Source organism: Armigeres subalbatus, chromosome 1, assembly GCF_024139115.2.
Source record: "Armigeres subalbatus isolate Guangzhou_Male chromosome 1, GZ_Asu_2, whole genome shotgun sequence".
Classification (NCBI taxonomy): domain Eukaryota; kingdom Metazoa; phylum Arthropoda; class Insecta; order Diptera; family Culicidae; genus Armigeres; species Armigeres subalbatus.
Genome location: NC_085139.1, coordinates 65755881 through 65770098, shown reverse-complemented (window position 1 = coordinate 65770098; position 14218 = coordinate 65755881). Strand labels below are relative to the sequence as shown.

The 14218-nt window shown below is 41.6% G+C and overlaps 1 protein-coding gene across 1 annotated transcript in view; it reads right to left on the bottom strand.

The window, feature by feature from the left end:
* The window catches only part of LOC134226509 (uncharacterized), a 952521-nt gene that overhangs the window by 90349 nt on the left and 847954 nt on the right, over positions 1-14218 (bottom strand). Inside the window, exon 7 of the mRNA XM_062707335.1 lies at positions 2593-2719. Within this exon, the coding sequence (XP_062563319.1) occupies positions 2593-2719 (127 nt within the window). The remainder of the gene's footprint in view (positions 1-2592; positions 2720-14218) is intronic.

Below are 14218 nucleotides of genomic sequence, written 5' to 3'. Positions count from 1 at the left end.
TCTCTTTTAGCCAAAAGACCATTTCTACCAAAAGGCATTTTCAACCAAATGATCTATTCGGCCAAACGACCATTTCGACCAAACGGCCTTTTCAGCCAAACTAACTGCTTGGCCGAATGTTCTTTTCAGCTGTATGTTGCTTTCGGCCAAACCATTTTCGACATAATAACCGTTACGGACAAACGTCAACCGCGAAAATGAATTCCGCGAAACAGTTTTCGGCGAAATGTTATACAATCGTTTTCTTCTGTTACCCTCATGATTATGCTTAGCTATGCTTAGAAAATCTCGCAGTTTATAACATTGAAGCATCTCATTAGCACTAAGCTGCAATGCAAGGCGGCAATGTCCCAATGCCAGAGAAGAAGAACATAAATGCTATGAATCTTTTAAGTTTGTGGAATTTGCAAACGATTATGTCTTTCAAAATCACGTAAATAACATTTACAATCTTCAGCGCCACAACCATATTGCATAAAAATATATTTTAGTGGAATGTATTCAACCGTTTAAGACGAATTAAGTACTCTCCATTTAATTCCACCAATTAATTTTCGATATCTTTGCAGATACGTATTTCGACCACAACTGTGTGGTCGTCTTCAGTGTCTCGTACTTGACTCGACTTGAAGAAAACAATCGCAACTTACACTATTTATACTACGCTAGATTAGGTACCTAGCGTAGTATAAATAGTGTAAGTTGCGATTGTTTTCTTCAAGTCGAGTCAAGTACGAGACACTGAAGACGACCACACAGTTGTGGTCGAAATACGTATCTGCAATGATATCGAAAATTAATTGGTGGAATTAAATGGAGAGTACTTAATTCGTCTTAGGCATATTGCATAGTTCAATCTAATCAAATACACTGACTAAAATGTGTTTATATCATAACTGTTTCTGAAGGAGCTCTCTAGTTTCATTTCTCCACTAATTTGAGCTATGTTTCGACCTCAGCTATTGCTAACTGACCTCACCAATTTCCTCCTTATATGGTTGTCAGACCAATCATTGAATCACTTGGAAGCCATTGCAACCGTTTCATCCAGGTTACGTAATCTGACTTGTGTTGATTCACCTCCATACGATCGTTTGTTTGTTTACGCATACATTAAGGCCCCTCTCGGTGACTTGGTCAATTGGTACGTTTCAATAGACGTGGCAGGTGGGTGTTCCACGCAGTGTTGTGCTTAATCATTATCAGACGATCATGATTGCAATTTTCATGTGAAAACTTTTCACGTGAAAACAGTAGGCGAGTTGTCGCCGGCGACAACTTCTCAAATTTTGTACTCAAACGATAATAAACACAGAATTTTCATTCAATCATTAATCTTCACTAATAATAGCTAATTGTCAACAGTCCCGTTATACCTTCTATTTGGCGTTATAGTTTCATGCTAGTAAGGGAAAATAGTTTAAAAGGTAACGGTAAATGCTTCAAATCAAGATACGATTTTCAAACGATTCTTAATCGCTGGCGAGTTTTATTCACTTGATAATTTAAAAGTAAAATCGCGAGTGAGTTTGATCATTCTCGATTTTTCGAAAATTTGATTTTTCCCAACCCTGGTTCCACGTACCAACCTACCTACCGGACAAAACACATCAATCCATTCAACTGTTAAACCATCCCGTGCTGAAGCCAAAGCTCATGATTCTGCACGACCGACATGGTGACCGATTGGTAGGCTAACTCGGTGGAGGAGGATGGTTCAATGAGCAGCTTTATCGGTGTTTTGCATCATTTCCGTGCAATTCATATTGATCCGGGAAAAAACGCAATTATTCTAATTTAATTTATACCATCTAATTCAAATCAAAATGAAGCACCGCTCAAAAATATCGAAATAATATGAAGATTTTTGTTATATTTATTGAAAAACCCGTTTCTTGTTATTTGAAGAAAGTATTTCGGTTGAATCTTAGTGCTTTCCTAATCAAATGATACAACTTATCATCGAACAGACATTGTAGCTGAGAGCAATTGAAACCACCCTCCCTTCCATACATTGTAGTGCACTGTAGACACAGGTCGTACGAATCGATCGTTGTTTTCGCTTCATTCGATCCATGCCAGGAAGCAGCGCGGGCCAACAGCACAGCACTAAGGGGAGCGCACTTCCAGCATGTTAAATTTTCAATTTATGCGTATTTTGCATAAATTAACAAGCGTGATTACAAATTTCATGCATGTCAACATTTGCGTGTAGATGCGCACGGTTGTGTATGAGTTTGTTGTCGCCCCCTCCGCGGGGACCCACTTGTGTTCGACAGGTGATTACATCACTTTGGGTTCGGGTGCACTACACTAAAACGGTGCTATGTACTATGTATTCATTTCAACCGGTGATTGGAAATGCAATGATGTACTTTCTGTTTTCTCCGAAAAGACTAGTTTCGGAGAAAATTTGCTACCGATGTCAATGGAGAATGACTGAAGCTGGGAGGTGTTGCAGGAAACACACCGATCACGAAGGTGATTAAATTTCATGGCAGAGCGATGGATGCTCATTTAGTTTGAATTTACATCGATTAGACATGATTGGTTTTAGATGATAATAGATGTTGTGGTTGATGGGTTACTTACCTCGTTCGGGGATTGGTTCTTTCCGACTGCTTTCCAGTGGAGCCTGTGATACTTCAGAGTATACGGTACCCACTTCGGCGAGACATCGCAGGATCAACTGCCCAGTTGAATAATGCGATGGAAGCAGCTACAAAGAGAATGATACAAAAATGAGATTATAAGGATTTGGTTGCTAGATATGAAGATAGGATTTTATTTTTGAGTTGGTGCATGGGAATCGTTCAGAGATTAGCAAGTTTGAGCAATGAACTCATCGCGAAGACATGGCGGTATTGTGTTGGCACGGTTGATTGCTGAGGCCGTCAGGCCTGGCCTTGGGGGTTCCAAAATCAAGAGAATTACTCATAGATAGAAAACCTACTGGGATTCAAACAATTATAATTTTGTAAAACTATTTTTTTTTAATTCTCGCAATTCTGAAAAAGCGCTTCAAGGCCGTGACAAGCCGGAGCAACTGTACTGCGCTATTAACGCACGAAAGTTCTACGGTTGAGGTCGAAATACATATCTGTCAAGGTACAATCAAGTGGTGGAATTAAATGGGATGGTACAAAATCGTCTAATGACAAGTGAGGTGTCATGTGTCCCATCTATAAAAAGGGCGATAAGCTGGACCGCGCAATCACATTGCTAAATGCCGCCTACAATGTACTCTCCCAAATTTTATGTCGCCAACTAACACCAACTGCAAGAGAGCTCGTGAGGCAGTACCAGGCGGGATTTATTGGGTGAACGCTCTACCACGGACCAGGTGTTCGCAGTACGTCAGGTAGCTCCCTAGGCTGGAACTTCGTACCTCAGTATCGAGGATGATACTGCTGCCAGAAGACGTCTACTGCTGCTTTTTGGATCATCCACGTTCGCCATGATCCTTGCAAACTGTGTCCAATGATTTCAACATTATGAGCTTGTAACTTTACACAAGCAAACAGTATAACAGTATGTGACCGCATCCTTATTTCCACCCTGTAAAGCCTGTCTACGTTAAATTTCGGACACTAAGAAAATGTCCAATTGATTTTTGGCCATTTTATCTCTTTGGACAAGAATAAAACCCGCTGAAAGAATAACATAAAGCGGAGAGATTCAACTGTCATATAAATTGATCTCCTCAGTGGGTTGTAATTTTTTTTAAATCGCAATGGATGATGGGTGTCCGAAATTTAACGTGGACAGGTTTTATTTGCCGCATTTCCCGTACCTTTCCACGATTCCAAAGCACCACTCACTCAAAATGGTTATCAACCTCCACTCACCCCAAGAGGGGTAATTCGTGAGCGGGGTTAGGGGACCGACAGCGATGGTAAAAAAATAATAGACTCATGCAAACTCTAAGTTAACCTCACTTATTTTGACAGTTCACAGAACTTGTTTACAAGGTGTTAGAAAAAAATCGATGAGGGGAAAATTAAAATTCATATTTTTAGTTTAAAATTGCGGTGATCCGAATATTTCAGTGATATTATTTGCATTCAGCATGAAATCAATCGCAAAGGACATCTACATCTACAAAAAATTTTATCGGAAGTCCCGGTAAAAAAGCTCTGAACTGCCAACCTACGGGTTGGGTTACAATCGGGTTCACTCGAATTGCGTTATGATTGCTAGAAGGGGTTAGATTTAATTTGTTTCAGACCGCTTTAGTGAGCAGCCTGTGCAGGAGCAGTGCGCGTCGCCTTACATCTCTAGCTGTAAGTTACACATCAAGTGGAAAAAACGTGTAGTAGTTTTTCTTATAGGGGAACTAGGTTTAAAATGCACCAGTCAGCTAATACGAGCCACTGCATTTTCTGGGTTAATAGGCTAAATTAAGTTACAAAACCGATGGCAGCTGACGCCTAAACATGTTTTTAGATCAACAAAATAAAAATAATAGTCAAGACATCTATAATAAAATTTTTACGATTTTACGCCTTACGATAAAATCTAAGCTTCCGCTCCCTTAAGGATTTTTCACTAGATAAAAACATTTTTTCAATAATCTTTGCACGTATCTGGTAAAACAGATTAGTAAAGTTTGTGCCAAGTTACTAAAAAGTTAACTTTACTACATTTTTCATAGAAAAACAAATATTTTAATAAAACCTCTGTATGCAGGATAAAACGTGCCCATCTGATGTGCTTAACTATGGATGTCATAGTTTGAGAAGGGCGTGCGCCAATAATAATTTATTTTTAAATAATTATCAATTGCAGATGTGAAACATTGCCAAGGATTCCAATTGTGTGGACATCAGCTTTGTAATTAATTAAGCATCCTATTATTCCCTAACCTCGACCAAATCGCGAGTCTTTCGGTTCCCCAAAACTAACATTAGAGTATAAGAAACGTAAATAATTGTATTCAAAAACATGATTCTGGCTCCGTAACGCTTCACAGCAAATCTTCTTCTTCTTCATTGGCATTACATCCCCCACTGGGACAGAGCCGCCTCGCAGCTTAGTGTTCATTAAGCACTTCCACAGTTATTAATTGGGAGGTTTCTGAGCCAGGTTACCATTTTTGCATCCATTCGACGTCGAGCATCCGTGCGAGACGGTTGTAAGTTCGCGTACGGTCTGCTTCTCATTCGGTTTTTTTCGTGAAGTACAGGTAGTGTTTTTTTTTCCGAAAGTGTTTTGAAGCATAGTGCTTGAGTGGAAGTGGTGCTTAGCTAGCAGTTAAGTAGCCATTTCGTTGGTTTTGCAACTACGCAAAACTTTGCAGTTTATTCGGCGTCCATCGCAGGCGCAGGCATCATCGTCCCACGCCGACAGTCATCATCCATCGTGCGTCTCCACCAACACAGACGCTGCCGTCCTGCCACCATCCATCCACCCAGTTGCAGTGTTGGGTGCGGCGAGAACACCAACAATACTCCATTGCACAGTGACGTCACGCACGACTTTTGACAGGTACTGGTCCTGTTGTTTACAGACGACTTTATTTTAATTTTCAGATACTTCTATCATTCTTTGGATTTTCTGATCGATAATTACCCAAACTTATCGATAAATACCAATATTTCAATGCGGAATGTACGGAATGTCTTCAACATCGTGAAATATGGAGATTCAATTTGGATCAAAAAAATTCTAAGTCCGAAACGTAAACAACAGGACCAGTACCTGTCAAAATAGTGAGGTTAGGTTTGCCGCGCGCAATGACCTATAGCGTGGTTCGCTTCGACCGCACCACCGGCGAGTGTCCATCGAGCTAGTGTGTGCTGCCAGAACTGTTAGCCGGCAACACAGCAGTGTGAACGCAAGTATTTAATTGAGCTCCCTCTCATTGTTCCCCTCTCTTCTCCATCTTATTGGGATAGTTTTTTCTTTCTTTTTTACTCGTCTTCCCCTCTGTCCCAAATCATTATTTTGTTTGTGTGTGTGTTTTTTTCTGCCCTTGTGATAATTGTTTAGTTTTAAAATAGATTGTGCCTCGCTGCAGCGGCGCATTTCGTGTCCGCAATGCGCGAAGGCGAAGTTGGCGGGGGTACTTCGTATTCCATGTCAGATGTTTCGTTGCATTCGGGTGTTCCAAACCAAAACGAAATGAACACCAGCAACGCTGAAATTTCCTCTACGAGCCCCCATCCCAAGGTCTACCCTCACGACTCTAGTGGGCCGTATGTTGTTTTCTTTCGACCCAAAGGCAAACGTTTGAATATCAGCCAGATTAGCAAAGATCTGGAAAAGCGATTTTCGTCTGTCACGACCATTGACATGGTTGGGTCCAGTAAACTCCGTGTCACGGTCAGTGATCGCAAACAGGCCAACGAGATTGCCACCTGTGAGCTTTTCACTCTCGAATATAAGGTGTATTTACCGTCAGCAGTGTGTGAGATCGCGGGGGTGGTGACGGAGGGAAGTATGACATGGGACGATTTGAAACAAGGTTTCGGTAGTTTCAAGAACGTTTCTTTGCCTCCTGTTGCGATACTGGATTGCAAACAAATGTATTCGGTGTCGCAGGAGGGAGAGAAGCGGAGTTATTCCCCGTCTGAATCTTTCTGCGTCACTTTTTCCGGGTCCGCACTGCCTGACTACGTAGTGATTGGCAAACTTCGTCTACCTATTCGGCTGTATGTACCGAAGGTGATGAATTGTGTTAATTGCAAGCAGCTGGGCCACACCGCTCAGTACTGCTGCAATAAACCTCGCTGTGCATCATGCGGAGAGAAGTATGTGGAGGGCGCGTGCAAGACGGCACCGAAATGTGTCTATTGTAACGAAAGCCCTCCACATGCTCTTGAAGCTTGCGCAACGTACATACAGCAGCGAATACACCAGAAGCGGTCTCTTCAGCAGCGTTCTCGGCGACGTTACGCCGAAATGTTGAGAAAGGCCGCTCCTCCACTCGTTTCTGACACCATCTACTCGTCTCTTCCTTTGGACGATCAAGGTAGCTCTGACTCCGAAATTGGAAATGGGGTTCCCTTTGTTTTCAATGGCTCAACGAGGAAGAGAATAAAATAGAGCCAGCGACCCTCAAAAAAGCCTAGAAAACAGCCTCAAAGTGAGCCCCAATCCAACATGGTCAAATTCAAAGCGGGTGGAAATACTCAGAAACGTTCAACTATTGTGGTTTCACATCGGGATGATCGAGAGTTTCCACCGCTTCCGGGAACATCTAAAATCCCAGATGCCCCATTTTTTTGCGATTTCTCAGCCAGAAAGAGAGCATACAGAGCGAGCAGAAGAACTCCCGAGCGCTCCAATGTTCACACTTTCTGGCATCGTGGAGCTCATCCTCAACTTCTTTGATGCTTCCGACATGGTCAAAACTGTTCTTCCTATTCTGACTCCTCTCCTGAAGCAGCTGGCTTCGAAAATGCCCCTCCTCGAGTCATTTGTATCCTTCGATGGCTAACTTAGTCAATAAGGGTAACATGATTTCGATTCTACAGTGGAACTGTCGAAGTATTCTTCCAAAATTAGATATTTTCTAATTTTTAGTTAACAAATTACAATGCGATGCTTTTGCTTTATGTGAAACTTGGCTAACACCAGATGTGAATCTTCATTTTCCTGATTTCAACATAATCCGCCGCGATCGGGCAAATCGATATGGAGGGGTGCTTTTAGGGATCAAAAAACAGCACTCCTTCTATAGAGTCGATCTTGCGCCGATGTCTGGCACCGAAGCTGTCGCATGTCAGGTGACTATTCGAGGAAAAGACCTCAGTATCGCCTCGATATATCTTCCTCCAAACACCGCGATATCTCGAAGAGATCTCTCGCACATCTGCTCGGTTATGCCCGAGCCACGGTTGCTCCTGGGAGATTTTAACTCCCACTGAACAGGCTGGGGGGAACTGTACGACGACAACCGTTCATCAATGATATACGACCTCTGCGACGACTTCAATATGTCAATTTTGAATACAGGAGAAGTTACACGAGTCGCTCCTCCAGCAAGAGATAGCCGTCTAGATCTTTTCATTTGTTCGAGCTCATTATCGTTGGACTGTACTTGGAAGGTGGTCCAAGATCCCCATGGTAGTGATCATTTGCCGATCGAAGTTTCGATTTCCAATGGACATAAGCAATTTGCTTCCATCGATCTTTCATATGACCTCACGAAGCACATCGATTGGGGCAAATATGCGGACGCCATCAGCGATGGCATACAGCCGATAGAAGCACTTCCCCCGCGGGAAGAGTACAAGTTTCTATCGCAGTTGATTCTTGAAAGCGCTCTTCAGGCACAACGTCGGCCGGTGCCAGGAGCTTCGGTTCGTAGGAAACCCTACAGTCCGTGGTGGGACATCGGGTGTACGCAACTTTATCGCGAGAAATCCGCCGCGTTCAAAGAATTTCGGGGCGATCGTTCTTCACAAACGATACACCGCGCTCGAAATCCAGTTCAAGAAACTGGTCAAAGTGAAGAAGCGCGGATATTGGCGCACTTTTGTTGAAGGTTTATCGCGCGAGACTTCAATGAAAACTCTGTGGACCGTCGGGAGAAGAATGCGCAACGCGTCGTCCGTAAACGAAGATCGTGAAAGCTCGTCGCGGTGGATACTCGACTTCGCAAAGAAAGTTTGTCCGGATTCGGTACCGGTGAGGCAAGAGCTACGTGATGCTTTTGCTGACAGGGATGATATGGATCGTCCCTTTTCGATGATTGAATTCTCACTTGCTCTCCTTTCATGTAACAATTCCGCTCCAGGGATGGATAGAATCAGGTTCAATTTGCTCAAAAACCTCCCAGACGTCGCGAAGAGGTGCTTATTGAGTAGGGTGTCCCAAAATTGGACCAAGTCTGGGATTTTGGGGGCTCAACCTTCAAATGAAAGCTTAGGGTATAACAAAAGAAAAATTGTTCTACGACAACTCTGGGAAATGACGTTTAGGGGTGGCCCCGACGCGTTTTATGAAAAAAGTGCATTTTTTATAGGTAACATCGAAAATACCGGTATATCGGAAAGAAATTCGATGAAACCCACTCAGTTTATATTTTTTACATTTAACTTAGGGTCTATACTTTATGGTAAAACTTTGATACCGCATGTTTTAGCTCTATATATTTTTCACTGATGCTTTAAATGCCCAAAAATGATGAATTTTTCTTAATATTTTTTTATTAATGCATCCAAAATGGGTATCCATCATAATGCTTTCGAAACTAGATATACATAGAAAGGTGGGGAATTTTATAACGAATATTTTGCTAAAAATAGCAACCTCCTATCTCTATCCGTTAAAAAGTTATTCACGATTTACTGCAGCTTGGAAAAAGACTTTTTGAAATTTCGGATCATAATACCTGGATCATGTTTAAGTAAAGAAACGCCTACTTTTCCATACCAACCAAATGAGTGCTTTAATAACCAATATAGCATTCATATGAGTTGCATAAAATTGATTTTAATACTTATTTGAGTGTTATAATGGAAACCCAACGATGGACCAGCAGTAACATGACTGACTACAAATTGTTCAGTTAGTCTGGGTGAGTACTCAAATAGATTGATGAATATGGTTTCAAAACTACCCATAGGTAGGTTCAGCTATCGTTTCATGGTTTGGTGAGCTGTGCAATGTTTCACGATAACATGGAAATTAATTGTTTTCTGACCAACTTGATTTTTTAACCAGCACGATCATGTGAAGTTAATCCGGCTGGATCATATTGGTCCCGATTTATTGATGCAATCAATTTATCATTGTATTCAGTATTGGTAGGCAAAATAGTTCGTAATTAGTGTAGATTGTTCTTATTTCCAGAGATTCCGTAGATGGTAGATGCCAAATATTTCAATATGCATTATAAAATAATAATGATAATAGTAATTTGTGTAACTAGTTGCAAAAAGATGATTTAATCAGCATGGTTGTACCAAAGTCTATTATATATAGAGTTACGCAAAGAGTGAAGCCAAATCTACCTATTGAACTGTCAAACCGTCTACCTATCGAGCAAAGTAAACAAATGATTGTTGGTAAGGCGGAAGTATTGTTATCGCCTGATGATTATTATGGCGAATTAAAACTCATGAATTGAAATGTATTAGATTTGTTCTAGAAACAGCTTCAAAAAACTTCAGCCCACCCCCCAATAAAGTTGCAACAAGAAACTCACGTGTTTGCACTCTGTAGGTGACTTTGGTTATCGAATTAAAAAGCTTTAGAAGTGATCACTCCCGTGAAGTCACTTGAAGGGTTGAACAAAAATGAAAGTTTTCAACATAATAACAAGAACATCATTCAGAATAAGAGTAAGAAGATCCTCTTTGCGCAACTCTATATAATAGACTCTGGGTTGTACGTTTATCCAACGAGGCTTGCCGAATGAGATAAATACTACGAGTGCTGATAAAATCGAGTTTTGCAATTAGTTGAACACGCTATTTTTTGCAATGGCGTAAAACATGACAAATCGATATCAAAATGAACTAGTTGGATTTGCTTCACATGATCGTTCTTGCAAAAAATCAAGATGGTCACAAAACAACTAATTTCCATGTTATCGACAAACATTGCACAGCTCGACAAACCATGACACGAAAACTGAACCTACCTATGGGTAGTTTTGAAACCATATTCATCAATCTATTTGAGAACTCACCCAGACTAACTGAACCATTTGTAGTCAGTCATGTTACTGCTGGTCCATCGTTGGGATTCCATTATAACACTCAAATAAGTATTAAAATCAATTTTATGCAACTCATATGAATACTATATTGGTTATTAAAGCGCTCATTTGGTTGGTATGGAAAAGTAGGCGTTTTTTTTACTTAAACATGATCCAGGTATTATGATCCGAAATTTCAAAAAGTCTTTTTCCAAGCTGCAGTAAATCGTGAATAACTTTTAAACGGGTAGAGATAGAAAGTTGCTATTTTTAGCAAAATATTCGTTATAAAATTCCCCATCTTTTTATGTATATCTAGTTTCGAAAGCATTATGATGGATACCCGTTTTGGATGCATTAATAAAAAAATATTAAGAAAAATTCATCATTTTTGGGCATTTAAAGCATCAGTGAAAAATATATAGACCTAAAACATGCGGTATCAAAGTTTTACCATAAAGTATAGACCCTAAGTTAAATGTAAAAAATATAAAATGGATGGGTTTCATCGAATTTCTTTCCGATATACCGATATTTTCGATGTTACCTATAAAAAATGCACTTTTTTCATAAAACGCGTCGGGGCCACCCCTAAACGCCATTTCCCAGAGTTGTCGTAGAACAATTTTTCTTTTGTTTTACCCTAAGCTTTCATTTGAAGGTTGAGCCCCCAACCTTTGTCCAATTTTGGGACACCCTATATTGAGCCTATTCAACCAGTTTCTGGAGTGCAACATTGTTCCGGATGATTGGAGGCAAGTGAGGAAGATAGCCACCCAGAAGCCCGGAAAACCCGCGTCGGATTATAATTCGTATCGCCCCATCGCGATGCTGTCATGTCTTCGGAAGTTGTTGGAGAAGATGATTCTCTTCCGGCTAGACAAATGGGTTGAATCGAATAGTTTTTTGTCAGATACACAATTTGGTTTCCGCAGGGGCAAGGGAACGATCGACTGTCTTCCGTTGCTTTCTTCAGAAATTCAGCTTACTTTCGCTAAAAAAGAGCAAATGGGCTCAGTGTTTTTGGACATTAAGGGGGCTTTTGATTCAGTTTGCGTTGATGTCTTATCCGTTAAGGCAGCTTGCAGATGATTGTGTTGTATCCGTTTCGGGGCCAACCGCAGTTGATCTGCAAGGACCGTTGCAAGATACTCTGGACAATTTGTCCACTTGGGCTACAAAGCTGGGTATCGAATTCTCTCCGGAGAAAACTGAGATGGTTGTCTTTTCAAAAAAACATAAGCCGGCAAAGTTCCCGCTCCAACTGATGGGTAAGACAATCACTCATAGCATGTCTTCTAAATACCTCGGGGTCTGGTTCGACTCGAAATGTACCTTCGGGAAGCACATTGTGTATCTGACACAAGAATGCCAGAAACGGATCAACTTCATGCGATCAATAACCGGAACATGGTGGGGAGCGCATCCCGAAGATCTTATGACGTTGTATAGAACAACCATTTTGTCGGTCCTCGAATACGGTAGTTTCTGCTTCCAGTCCGCGGCTAAAACACACATGCTGAAGCTTCAACGGATTCAGTACCGCTGTCTTCGTATCGCGTTACGATGTATGAATTCGACACATACGATGAGCTTGGAAGTACTTGCAGTACTCCCTGCCACTAACAGATCGTTTCGCGGAATTATCGCTCCGGTTCCTCATCCGCTGTGAGGTTCTCAATCCATTGGTCATTGACAACTTCGAGAAGCTGCTCGAACAAAACCCTCAATCTCGATTCATGAGTATTCACCACTGGTACATAACGCTGGAGGTAAGCCCTTCTTCGGTAGATACCAATCGTGCTAACTTCTTAGACTCTTACAGTTCCTCTGTTACTTTTGATCTGTCCATGAAGCAGGAGGTTCATGGAATACCAGACTTTCTGTGTGCGGAGGTTATACCTCCATTATTTGCAAGCAAATACGGGTACGCCAGTGAGGAGAGAAGCTTTTTTACAGACGGGTCAAAAATTGATGACTCCACTGGTTTCGGTGTTTTCAACGTTTTTCATAGCGCCTACTTTAAGCTCAAAGAGCCTTGTTCCGTGTATACTGCTGAGCTAGCAGCTATACACCATTCACTCGAGCAAATCGCATCCCTACCTCCTGACCACTTTTTCATCTTCACCGACAGTCTAAATTCCTTGGAGGCTGTTCGGTCAGTGAAACCGGTTAAGCACTCAGCGTATCTTCTGAATGGGATACGGAAAGCTTTGAGTGCCTTATCACAACGGTCTTACACAATCACCATGGCTTGGGTCCCTTCTCATTGCTCGATCCCGGGAAATGAGAAAGCGGACTCTTTGGCTAAGGTGGGCGCTATGGAAGGTGATATTTACGATCGGATAATCACCTTCGATGAATTTTTCACATTAGTTCGTCAGCTGGCAACAGAAATGGACAAATGGGGAGTTGGGTAGATGGCTGTATTCAATTCGCCCGCAGGTGTCGAAGCGTCCATGGTTCAAAAAATTGAATATGGGACGAGACTTCATTCGAACCATGTGTCGTCTAATGTCCAATCACTACACTCTAAATGCACATCTTTTCAGAGTGGGGCTCTCGGAAGGAAATCTCTGTGTTTGCGGCGAGGATTATCAGGACATCGATCATGTCGTGTGGGCGTGCGAGGAGCATCGTGGCCCCAGATCTGCGCTAACTGAACATCTCCGTGTCCGAGGAAAACAACCAAAGCCTATTAGGGAAGTGTTGTCGGGCCTTGATCTCGAGTACATGTCCCTGGTCCACCAATTTTTGAAAGTTGCTGATGTAAAACTGTAATCATTGTCTGCCCATTCCCTTGTCTGTCGTACCCCATATCGAATGTCTTCCTCTTGTTGTACATTTCCATGTCTGTCGTTAATCCGTTCCGTATGTCTTCCTCTCGTCGTTGTCTCCCAAAAAAAGTTTGTTTGTCCCGTTACATATGTAAAAATGCGAGGAATGTCAACTTTGTGAACATCAGCATCGTAATTACTTAAGCACCCTTAAATCCTTTCCTTTCCTACTGTATTATTGTATTCCCTAACCTCGACTAAACCGCGAGTTTTTCGGTTCCCCAAAACTAACACTATGTATAAGAATCAAGAAATGTATTGTTAAACTTGATTTCGGCTCCGTAACGCTTCACGGCAAATGAGCCTTCCAAATAAACGAAAGATTAAAAAAAAACTATTTTTGCATTCGTATATCATGAGGCTAGAACGATGATACTCTTATGCCCAGGAAAGTCGAGACAATTTCCAATCCGAAAATTGCCTAGACCGGCACCGGGAATCGAACCCAGCCACCCTCAGCATGGTCTTGCTTTGTAGCCGCGAATCTTACCGCACGGCTAAGGAGGGCTTTACGGCAAATGAGGCTACCAAATAAATGATAGTTGAAAAAAAATTATCATTTAAAAAGTAAAAAAGTAAGAATTGAAAAGTGAGAAAATAAAAGTGAAAAGTGATGAGCGAGAATTATGAGTGATGAGAAGTGAGAAGTGAGAAACAACAAGTGAGAAGTAGAAATTGAGAGTTCCACTAGAAGCAAGTAGTAGAAGGTGAGAAGTAATAAGCGAGATAC